We start from the raw sequence: 12657 nt of genomic DNA on the forward strand, positions 1-12657 counted from the left end.
TTTTTAAATTGCACGCTTTAAAATACAAAGTAATAAATAGACAATTAAATTATCCTAGGTCTTTAAGAAAATATCAAGACACATCTGTCCCAGAATCATGCAAGAGCTTTTAAACAACTGTCTCATGACAGTTCTTCTTATATATCTGTTGACTACAGATGGAGGTGTTATTTAACACACTGCCAATCTACATGACTGTCAGAGCCCTAACATTGGACTGGGATGATGAAAGGGACTTTAGTACAGGTGGTATTTCTTTTTCAGGTAGGTTGAGTTACTATATCAGTAACTGACTCTAATGTTGGAAAAACCTCAACACAGTGAGATGTACATTTCCCAGTAATGTTTTCTAAAATGAACCAAAAATATGACACTGTATCTAATTAAGGCCCTCCTAATTTGAGTGCCTCCCACTTGAGAACCAAGTATGGTAAGAGAAATAAAAAATATAAATAGAGTTGGTGCTTTTTTTAGAGGATTACTAACATGAAATATATATGGGGCATGCAGCGAATGGAAATTTAGTACACAATCTCTACAAAGTACCTAAATGTGGGAATTAACAGAGTGAGTCTTAGGAGGGTGCTTCTTATGGAAAAATTCAATAAGCAAATAAATAAATAAAGCCAGGAAAAAAGGAAAGACTGCTCAATAACTGTGTGCTGGATATTTATCCTTTACCTACAGTGCAGCTAAAGGAATGCTCAATAATCAGTTTCAGTGAAACTGCATTTTCTGTTTCTGGAACTAAAACCATGGAAACCAGTATCAGCAAGGACACTTTCTTCATAATGCTCAGAGGTCCCTTCACCCGCCTGATTAACTGCCAACAGTCTGAAATTCTGATTATTAATCATTAAACTGTTCCCAGAGTCTGGGTTATATTAACTGCCCTGGAAGACAACTCTACAGGCAGGGGTAGTCATTATTCAATTGTGAGAATGGGGAGAATCGGGGAAGTTAAGTTACCAACAGTCCTACAGCTAGTGATCTCCAGGGTCAAGAATCAAATGCAGACAGCTGGGGTGAGAAAAGAGTTTGCAGCTCCAAGGTCCTGGGCTCTGCTGCTCCCCCCACCCCACCCCCGCCACAGGATACTGGGAGGTAAAGCTCACCCAGCTCTGTATTTGGGGAAGGACTGTGTTCTGTATTTGGGGAAGGATTATGAGGAACTTAGCTGTAGCCATGTACACCAGGATGCCACAGACCTGATGACAAAGGGCAACTCACACTCCATACTGGTAGAGGGGATGGTGACAGTTGAGACCCACTGTGCTCCAGGTAGAGTGGTCACTTCTTCCCTCCTGCTGATCTCAAACAAGGTGAAAGCTGGATTGAGTGCTGCCAGATTTGTGATTTTTTTTTTCCCAAAGAGGGAGGCAAGAAATGTAGAAACTTTATATATTTGCCTTACCACCCCAAAACAAACAATATAAAGCCAAATGAAACAGTCGATTGGCAACACATGACCCCACAATTGCCACAATCAACAACCAGTATTCAAAGGTCCAACTTTTAAATCTCCACAGACTTTCTCAGTCCTTCTCAGTGTTCCAGTGGACCCGGATTCAATCTGCAAGCAATGTAATCACCAAATCAATGTCTGTTGAAGACCAAGACACATGTGGTCGGAGAAACAGATGTTACACTCCCCTGACACAAAAATCAAAAAAAGTCAGGGGTACGTATAGAGTGACACTTCCTACTTAGCTATAATTTTCTTACACCAGGGGCTTATAAAATGATGTGTAATAATCCATACTTCCTGTCTATGGGAAATGGACAGGTGGAGCCAAGGGCAAGCAGAAACTTCAGAATTACCAATTCTTGATTTGCACAAGAAGTTTTCATGTTCACTCCATGCAAACACTAGATTTGAGGTCAAGTTTCCCTTCCTGTATTGTCAATGAACTGCAGACAAAACTCAGCAGGACGGTTTAGTGGTCATTTTGTAATACTTAAAGGGGATGTACTTATCTTTCAAAAAGGAAACTACTAAAACCAATGCGCATGGGACCTAGTAGGTAAAGGAAGACAAGAAATTCTGACTCTTCAACAAACCTTTTCTCCTGTCCCCCACTACCACCATTTTCTGAAACTTCATACAGATGAGAAAAGCTTAACAACAAAACTCATGGTGCAAAATTTTTACTTTTTATGCTAAATTCTTTCCAAGAATTTCTTCTTTCCTGGTCTAATACACCAAAGCCACAATGAAAAGCCCAAATCACAATTTAGTTATTCATGTTAAACACGGCAGGAGTATACAGCAACAGTAAGTAGTTGGTGATGAGAATTGGTGGTCTCTAAAAACTAATGAATATCACATACAATTTAGAGAGCAAAAATACCTGCTTTCCTATCTATTTTCAATGGAAACAAAATTCAATCTTCAAATGAAAATACCATTAACTATCAAGTGGAAACTAAGTGAATTAACCAGAATCAACTAACCCATATGTAGCCTAACTAGTTATCTGCTATGTAAGGTTGACTGACACACTCAAGTATCTTTGCCTTAGTTTTCAAATAATTAGTCATTGCTTAAAGTGGTCAGGGCGATGTCAAGTACGGCCTTCTTACTGGCTACACCCAAAAAGTCCATGAAAAAGAGGTGAGTTTGCTGAAATACAACTGAGTATATTCAGCAGTAATAGAAGAAGAGAGCTCATAGAAATGCTCAAAAAATCCAGGAATTAGAAAGAAGGAAACAGTATTTTTGAGGAAGCATCTAGTTTTGACCAGGGTCCTTAACATGAAACATTCACCTTGAATACATCTAGAATTCTTTTTTCTCTAAAATTTTAACTTCAGTTATCTCATCCCATCATCCCAACACCTCTCACCTCAGTGATGGTATTTCAGAGGTCCTGAAGAATCCTTTCCAGTTTTTTTTTTTTTTAATTCATCTAAACTCATTTCCAACTGTCTTAAAAGAACACATACTGAACCATCACACAAAACAGCAATAGTGGCCATTTCACATGGAACAAGGCAACTCTCACCTTCAGAGAAGCCACAAGACACAAATTAGAAAGAAGCTCTCACCAGGCGCACAGCTTCCTGAGCCTGGCTGCTTAGGTACTACCAGGCACTCAGGTCGTATGGATGGGATGGAACGAAGCACTCACCTGTCTTTGTAGTTTATCACAGTATCGATGATGGCATTCATCTGCTTTGTCAGTTTGGGGGGATTTGGTGACAATTTCTCAGCGGGAGGGCGGCCTCTTCTTTTCTTAGCTTTTTCCACATCTTCCTTCACAGGATCTTTATCCACATTTCTTCGTCTTTTTCTCTTCTTAAGCCGTACTTCCTCTTCCATTTCTTCCAAATTGCCGTCTTCAATGGCCTGTTAACCAGAAACAAAGGGGAAAAAATTCAAGACAGGAAAATAGTCAAGAAAAACATATCTATCTATATCTGCATAATAAGCGATATAGATATTAATAGATATACATATCTTGAATAATTAGAATAAAATGAAACTAACAAAGTAAAACTAAAAGTTAACAGCATCAATGCAGCAAAAAAGATAAGAACCACTACCATATTGGATAAAATACTTCTTTAACCCAAGCCTATATCCTAAGGCCTAAAGCACTGATAATTTAAAAAATGACAAATGTTAAAATATGTATAAATTCAAATACTTGAATCCACATAAAATTTTAGCTCAGTTAAAAAAAAAATACCCTAAATGTCTCATTACTGTAAGGAGGGCAGGGGTAAACAAAAACCAGGGGTGAGTGGGGGAAAAGATAACCCCCTAAGAATGCATCTGTACAATAAGACACACTTTGACCTTTTCTTCTTTAAGGTTTTACATCAATATACATTATTCACAGCATAAATCAAAATTCCATCCCGATTTTTGTTCTAATGTAGAGATTAGTAAACAAGGAAACGGGAAGTACAAAGCCACATTCCTTGGTAAAAAGCACTTACATCATCCGATAGAGAACACACACACTCACAAACAACAAACACTTTTTTCCAATTACCTGCAAATGCTTGCTTTAAACCAGAGCCAGCAGCACTAATGCAGAGAGATAATAAAATAGCTATAAAAACAGCCAAGTATGAAAGAAACCTGTTCATAAAAGGCTAAAAGATCCATGTGACAGACCCATAAGTTCAAACTTTTCTTTCTCCTGGTAAGTCTCTAAACTTATAAGAAAAATTAAGAGAAAAACAAAAATACAAAAAAGAAAAAAAAAACAACAAAAAACAGATAAAAGAAAATTTGACCATGGAAAAGAAATTTTCATTAAAAAACTCTTTAAATTACATTTTGAGATTGCTTTCTCACACAAATAAACTGATGTTGTTATTTGTTCCTCCGGCCTCTCAATATTGCCTCCAGTATGCAAATGCTAATCAATCCTCTCCTAGCTGAAAGAGCTCTAATCATAAGGCAATTACCTTCATTTCTCCACAGCACCAAACATGGCTAATATTTATGATCATGTGAGTATAACAATCAATATAAAGAGTGATTACAGCTCAGACATAATTTCTTTCACTTATGTACAATGCTTCCTGAAAAAGAAAGGTTTTGTGAAGAAAACCTGGTACAGAACACAAAACAACCTGGCATGTTAAAAATGCCAGTGGGATTAAAAAAAAATGTTTCCAATGCACCTCCAACGTGCTAATCCATAGAAGCAACATGCACACAGACAGAATCCTAAGGGACAGCCTGAGCCCAGGCCTTAATAATCAAAAGACAATTTCCATCACGATCCTACAGTGTTCAGATAACCACTATGAAGGAGGCGAGACCTGATGAGTTATGAAGAAAAAGGAAAAAAGAAAAAAAGAGCTCCCCATTATTTCATTAATATTCATTTGCCTAAAAGCAGGACACCCCCTTTACAGCTAAACACACTGCAGCTAAGCGAACATTAAGAAAAGGAAATTGTCCCGCATATCTTGGAGGCTGAACATGCTAATAATAAATACAGCATGCAAGCCTGTCAACAGTTAATGGTATTGCTCTCCTCCAGCACCCAGTTGCACACAGAAATACGGAGAACACCGGCTTTTGATGTGTTACACACCTACACATGCCTGGGATGTAGTTCTACTGAATCTTCAAGACGGCAACGAAAAAGGATATTTACCTTACCACTATCAGCAGGCCGGCTATCGGAAATCACAGTTAGTGGGGATAAAATTAACAAGCCAGCAAAGCAGCGAGCTGCTAGTCTCTTCATCAGCTGATCAGGAAAAAAAAGAGAGCTGGGAAAGGCTATGTTTTCATATACAAGTAATTTTATTTTACTGAAAATTTAATACTGGAAGGATTGTGGATACTCAAATCTGCTGTTTCATTCTACCTACGACCAGGCCCCAAGCCTTCCTCCTCCAGCCTGTTTTAATATTGACAACTACTTATCATATTGTTCCCCCCTTATTATTCCAGGCAGCAGAATTAGAGATTTTAGCTCAGGTGGTTTCTGATTCTTGCTTGCATTTTAACAATTAAGCCAATAAGAAAACAAATGAATATTCAAATGTATTTTAAAAGATAGAAGCAAGGTATGCTTTCTGTCATATTTTATACCTCATTTTAGTCCATTTTCAAAAAAGATATGCTGCATGGTTTTGGAGCAGTCTAAAACGATTTTTAACATGGGAAAAAAACATTGTTTTCCATTAGATTCATGTAAGTAAAAGCTACGTGTGTGTTCTTAGGTTCCAGTATTTTAATACAGTGTTATTTTTTTCTGTAAAGAACATCCCGAACAACTGTGACACTCTACTTTCAGTTTCATGCTGTAAAATTTTTCATTGTTTTTCTTTTCAGTGGGATACATGAGGAGGGGGAAGTTGTGAAAAGAGGATTTCTACTCTCATCCCTCCCTCCTTAATTCTGGGAAAGGGGAACAAAGCGTAAGCTTCTGATATTTGGACTTGTAAATCTCTAAATCTGGGAATACCTAAGAAGGGAAAACAAATTAAATTGCAAACAGAACTAGTAAAACAATTTTTTTTTATTACGACTGCAGATTCTTATTAAATTTCGGTTCTGGAATTACAGGGAAACACACAAAGCACTGACCATTTTTCCCCTTAAATTAAGGTTTTATGCAGGAATGCACTGAGCTGCAAAACATCTTCCCTCCTCCCCCAAAGACCCCCAAACACATCTAAATGCAGAGCTTCAGGTTCTCTGGTTTCTAAGGGGCTTTTTCTAATGGAAATCAATTCCCTCCATATTTCCCAATGCTTTTCGCACTTCAAGACTCGACTTAAGATTTCTCCAGCATGTAAGGAAAATTATGGGGACTTCTTGTATTTAAAAATATTTTGTTAAACTAGCTCAAAGGACACAACTTAGCTGGGGGGTGGGGGCACAAAAAAAGAAAAGAAACCAAAGCAAAACAAAAAACTTGCTACACAATACTAAAAGTACTACCCCCAAAAAAGAATTCCCTTCCAAACCTTTTACCAGCACAATAATGAAATAAATCACAGAAGCAAACCCCCAGTTTCCGAATGGTGACGTGTTGCGCAAGAGTGCGAACCCTAATTCAACATACAGACGGCTCCCATGCTGAACTGCCTCTAGATTTAATGAAGTGAATAGGAAGGAAGTCGGGGAAAAAAAGTGTACAAATAAGAAATTAACACTTTCCTTCCCTACCTAAACGGTGAGGCACAACTACAGCGAAGTTTGGTGAGGCACCTCTTTCCTTAAAGGCACACTGCACCCATTTGGCTCCTGATGTCACGAAAACCCCATATGGTGCTAAAAAGCCCCAGCCAAGTTAAAAGAGTTAAGCATACTTCAGCCTGCGGGTTTTTTGTTTTTTTTTTCCTGAATGAAGCTGGAAATTACTCCTTCCTCCACTGGATGGCAACCTTCCCTCCCTCCCCTCTCTCTTTCTCGCTCTCCTTTCTTTCAATTTTGCTTAAAAGAAAAATTCGCTTTCACGACACAGGATGTGCATGAACAAGCGAGGGAGGGACCGGCTCCCTCTCCCCAGAGTCTTAAGGAAGCAGCCGGGTTTGGAGGCAGGAGGCGGCGGTGTAGGACCAGCTGCTCTGAGGCAGACACTGCAGGCTTGTAAAGCACATGGCAGTCCCGGGAGGCAGCCACACGTGCTGGCTTCCACCATGCCCTCGGTCATATCCTGACACACGCCAACTGCAGCATTCACCGAATGACGGAAGGTCTAGAGAGCATTATGCTGGTTCTCAGCCTGGTTGGGGGAAGAGGTGAGGTTACACGTGACTTCCCAACATCTCAGCAGAGCGATCCCGATTGTGAATAGGTAAACAGGGCACGCAAACAAAAAGCCACTCAGCGCATTGTTCCCACCCCTGCCTCTGCAAGTGCGCCAGGCGGTGTGGCAGGGCCCCTCGCGGTGGACCAAACCATCTTTAGAAACACTGAAAGCAGCAATTCTGGAGATTACTAGACAATGCCTGCAAATTGCTTGGATGAGAAACGTGGTGGAGTGGGGGGCAAAAATCAGTATTCTGATACTAAGTCTGATATTTAAATGTTATTTCTCTCCCCTTACACAGGTTTCTTTCTTGGGGGTGGGCTCCTCCCTTAGGGATTCTGGCTAGAAGTGGGGGAAGGGAGGCAAAAGGCCTGGCTATGCATTAAAGAAAGGGGGTGAAGAAAAAAACCACACACTAGCAGTGCTTTCTGAGGACGATTCACAGCTCCAAAGCTGTAGCAATGTTCAGAAGGGCTAAGCTTCCCTCAGCCCCATGGGGGCTCTGAAAGCTAAGGACACAGAAATGATCCCCAAACAGAAGGAGTAACAACCAGAAAGCAGAATACTAAAGGAAATTTAAAGTTCCATCCAGGAAGCATATTCTTATAATAGAACTATGAAACAATAAGAAAACTGAGTGTGGGGCTCTTCCTCTTCAGTCACAGAGGGTAGGAAGAACTGTAGCACACTTGGGTGCAGATTTCCAGACCTAGGACTGTGGACAATAGCTAAGCTTTCGTTTATTACCATCTTCAAAGGCACAAAAGCAAACTGTTAAGAAAATGGTGCATAAAATCTAATACCCTCAAGTGAAACACGCCAGATACAAAATGACAAACACCTCAAGCTGCCATGCTTCCTGGTTACCTGAGCTCGTGTGTGTGTGTGTGTGTGTGTGTGTGTGTGTGTGTGTGTGCACGCTATGGAGAAGTCCTGGTGCAACATCTGCATATCAGTTTGAATGCACTTCATTTAACTGAAATGTACACTCAAAATGATTAAAATCGCACTTTATATGTACTATTACTAAAAGAAATACCTAAAAATCATATTCTTGAAATACTAAGGAAAAAAACCCAACAACCACAGGTTCATACATGTTCTCATCACCTCGGCCCAAAGTACACAACACTTGGACATTCTGGCAGCTTTCCTTTGGAACTCACACTTTTCAACATTTCAACAGGTAGCATGCTCAGTCTTGTCCTGTCCCATGACTAGAAGCCCCTTCAAGAATCAACACTTCTTCCCCTGCTGTTACTAAGAAAATGTCCACAGTATAAACATGCATACAAAGCATATGTGTTTTCAAACTTTGTTTGCAATCCAATGCCTCAAATATTTAAGAGATGTGTTTAATCTGAAGGCTAAGGCTCTCATGGAATAGGTTTCCCACCTCCACTTTGGAACAAAAAACTTATAACAGGGGCTGGAGAGTTGGTTCAGTGGCTAAGAGCATTGCCTGCTCTTGCGGAGGACCCTGGTTTGATTCCCAGAAACCACATGTTGCCTAACAACCATCTGTAACTCTGGTTCCAATGGAATCCAATCCCCTCTTCTGACCTCGTGGGCACTGCATGACACAGGCGCACCTACATATATGCAGGCAATACACTCATACACATAAAATAAAAATAATAAAGTGTATTTTTAAAAACGTACATTCATTCAATAAACCTCATTCACTTCATTCCTTCTGAAGTCAGGGTTTAGCCGTGAGCTGACCTTGAACTATCAACTCTCCTGCCTCATGCTGGGATTATGGGCATGTGACCATTTACTTATTTCAGGCATTTGTTGTCAGGCATTCTGAATGTCAATTATACTTAAAATTCTCCCTGAACTGGACTTAAACATGCAGTGTTGACCCTAGATGGGAAACACGCAGTTTTAGTTCAATGAATTTCTGGTATAGTAAGTTTTTTTAGGTTTTTAGTTTATTTGCTTAATAACTTCAGGTCATTTTTAAAACAAAGTGAACCAAGGCACACTCTTTGCCCCAGTGGTATAGGGGAGTCATGCAGAGAACTTGGGTAGGGGTAAGGGGGGGTTAGAGAACCACAGCTTAAATATCTGAGATCAGATATGTTAGTATACTATTTCAGGTTTGAGCAATTTTGGAATTTAAAACAGGAAAATGAGTGTAGGGAGTGGTAAAATTACTTCAAGCCTTAAGATCTACTAAGAACCCATTCATGGGTAAGCATAGTAGCATTCAATTATAATCTGAGAATCTGGGAAGTTGAGGCAGGGGAATCACACGTTCAAGGCCAGCCTGGGCTACATACCATGACCCTATCTCAAATACCTCCTCCTCTCCCAAAAGCATCTTTGGAGCAGTTTTAACAATCATCTATTCAGGGAATGACTTTTAGTAATAAGAAGCTTCTAAAATGCCTGGCCCTGAAGGCCCACCAAACACAACCAGAATATTGACACCTTTGTAGCTACAACTAGGTACATGCAGCACTCCAGGATCCTTGGACAGAACCAGAGAATCTGACAGAAATTTCTCAGCCTGAGAATACCTCAGAGAAACAATGGAGAAGTTCCAGAAATGCAGTTCAGCTTTCTTATCCCAAGACCACCTGTCCAGCTACTAGCAAACGTCAACACTGCCAACACCTTTGCCCATTTTCTCTTGGACAGTGTTCTTCAGAAAGGTATGGGCTATCTCCCTACTTCAAGGAAACACCAAGGGAGAGTAACAAGCTGTGGTACAAAGTCATTGCTTAATAAGAGTAATTTAATGTTCTTTAACACAGACAGGAAGAGTATAATGATTAGGATTGTAACTGCATCTGGAGATCACATCATGAAAAGCTTATCAAGGCTCCTTCGTGAATGTGAGGCTCGAGTCAGTTCTTTTCCAGGCTTCTCTGAGTGGGGCTGGTCCATGAGGTACCAAGCCCTAATCCAGGGTCACATGCTACTACCACACAACAAATTTTCTGGTCTATGCACCCACCCACTATGGGTAAAAACATTAAAGTAATGAGGCCATGCTAAGAATGGAGCACTTGTTCTACTTCATGCAGATGCAAAGAATGCCCATGAATAGCGCAATAAGGAGGGAGGAGAACACATAAATAAAGTAGCACAAAGCATCAAAGCAGAGTAGTTTGAAGCGTTCAGATAGAGGCAAGCATTAGCCTCAACCCCAATAAATCTTAAAGTACACAGCATCATTGAGGCTTTTCCCACTGGTGCTGCTTCTGTGACTACTGCAGTCTACTACCCATGGCTGCAACTGTCACATGTCATTCATGTCATCTGCTGTGTTCTCAGCACTCAGGACTTTACAGACATTTGCTCATATAACCCTATGAAGTATAAGGTACAATCAGTCTCTTCCTTTCCCTCTTTACAGACAAGGGAAACTGAAGCACAGCAAGATGTAGCATCTTGGTCCAGATCATACAACAGTAAGTAGCAGACTTGATATTTGAATTCTGAAGTTTGCCTACACAAACCACATCCTTAACACGTAAGCTGTTACAGTATGTTGTAGCATATTAACAGTTAATTTTAACAATGACTGAACCATCAGGAAAAGTTGAAAGTATACTTATCAGGCTTAGGTGAATATCCAAGTAAAAACATAGGCTGATACGGTCTAGAAAGACTTTCACCAAGGATTGCATATACACAGACTCCTTACTTTGTAGGGAATCACAATTCCATAAAATGACCATACAGAAAGGCAGGTGGACCATAAAAATGATCAGGCAGTCAGATATGGTGGACCATAAGTGTGACCATACTGGAAAGATGGTTCAGTGGTTAAGAGCTTCTACTCCTGAGAGGACCTGCGATTGGTTCCCAGTCCCCATATCAGTAATCTCACACTGCCTATAACTCCAGCTCCAGGAGGATCCAATGCCTCTGGCCTCCAAGGTCCTTGCGCTCATGTGTACATACCCCTTCCCCAATAATTAAAAATAAATATTTTTTAAAACGGCCATACATCCATAATATTTGTGCCACTATTGCACAGGTGGGCATATCTTGCCAGGCCAGTTGTTGTTGTAGTTCACAGGATTCACAGCTGGGTAAGGCTCATGATTTTTTTTTTCCTTTTGGTAACATGAATAGCACCTTCCAGCACTATGAACACTAGCCAGTGGAGATGAATCTGCTTGATTTCTCCTTGTTTTACAGCTCATGTATGTAGTGTCTTCAGCAATAGGGTCTTACCATCAAGTTCTAAGGTTCACGTGATATGATGGAGTCCATACCTGGCACTGATATCAGGCTTAAGAAGCTGAGGCTAGACAGGTCACAGGACATAGGGGCATAGCCTAATTGTCTACTGAATTGCATTAAACTGACTCTTAATGACTTATTGGTATGCTCATAGATTAATGCATCTCTCAACTCCCATCAGAGAAGTTTTCTTATGCAAGAGATGGTGATTAACCAGAAGCCCACAACTGACCAATGTGCGGAGAACAAGAGGTTGCAGAGTGCTTATCCCTGAATAGGACACCTGTATCAGACTTCTGCCTCCCAAGGCTCAACGATCATTGCAGAAGAGGCGGCAGAAAAACTGTAAGAGCGAGAGATGGTGGATGATCACAAGTAAACAGTTTTCCAGATAGGTGGTCTCATATGAACTCACAGTAATGGTGAAAGCATGTACAAGTTTATGCAAGCTCAATCCAGACAAAATCCCAGCATAGACTGGGGAAGTGGGTAAGACACTCCAACCTAAGGGAATTTTGGCAACTGATGACTACTGGGAGGAGGAGAGACTGTGTGTTTCAAGGATGGGAATCCTGGTAGGTCAACCAGACTCCAGTGGATGGACCCACACTGAAGAACATTTGTGTGGTGGTTTGAATGACAATGTCCCCCATAGGCTCCAAGTATTTGGACATTTTGTCCCCAGATGATGGTGCTGTTTTTAGAGGTCTTAGAAGTTGTGGGTATCCTGGAGGAAGCACATCACTAGTCACGGGGTGGGCTTAGAGAGTTCTTAAGGCTTGCCAGATCTCCAGTTGCTCTCTTGCTTCCTGTGCCTGCATGATGATGTGAGAGCTTAGCTTCTGCTGCTCCTGCTCCAGCCACCATGCCTCCCCACCATGATGGACTGTAATTCCTCTGGAACCGTAAGTTCCAATAAACTCTTCCTTTTATACGTTGTTTTGGTCAGTGTTTCTATCACAGCAACAGAAAAGTGACTAATACAGTGGCAGCCATGTACATGGCTAAGGCTAAATAACTTGCCTGTTTAGTAAATTCAACTCCTTCAGTAATATTTTGTTAACTTTTTCTTAGTTACAAAGTATAAGTGGCAGTAGTCGTTCTGCATCTATTTCTTTCGTAACACTGAAAAATCATGCTACATGTTTTGGGATAGTACATACAGAGTTATTAGCAGGCTGGATTATGTCACCATTACCCAGAGTACCATAATGAC

At 40.5% G+C, this 12657-nt stretch overlaps 1 protein-coding gene across 4 annotated transcripts in view; it reads right to left on the bottom strand.

The window, feature by feature from the left end:
* Positions 1 to 12657, bottom strand: part of Smarca2 (SWI/SNF related, matrix associated, actin dependent regulator of chromatin, subfamily a, member 2) — a 184032-nt gene that overhangs the window by 24780 nt on the left and 146595 nt on the right. For 2 of the 4 annotated variants that reach the window (XM_029567641.1, XM_029567640.1), the window contains one exon: positions 3132 to 3349. In XM_029567641.1, the coding sequence (XP_029423501.1) occupies positions 3132 to 3349 (218 nt within the window). Of the gene's footprint in view, positions 1 to 3131; positions 3350 to 4001; positions 4037 to 5123; positions 5220 to 6447; positions 6587 to 12657 lie in introns of those variants that run through there. The other 2 variants (XM_008841692.2, XM_008841691.3) reach the window with 2 other exon arrangements.

Source organism: Nannospalax galili, unplaced genomic scaffold (genome assembly GCF_000622305.1).
Source record: "Nannospalax galili isolate Female #2095 unplaced genomic scaffold, S.galili_v1.0 scaffold241, whole genome shotgun sequence".
Classification (NCBI taxonomy): Eukaryota; Metazoa; Chordata; class Mammalia; order Rodentia; family Spalacidae; genus Nannospalax; species Nannospalax galili.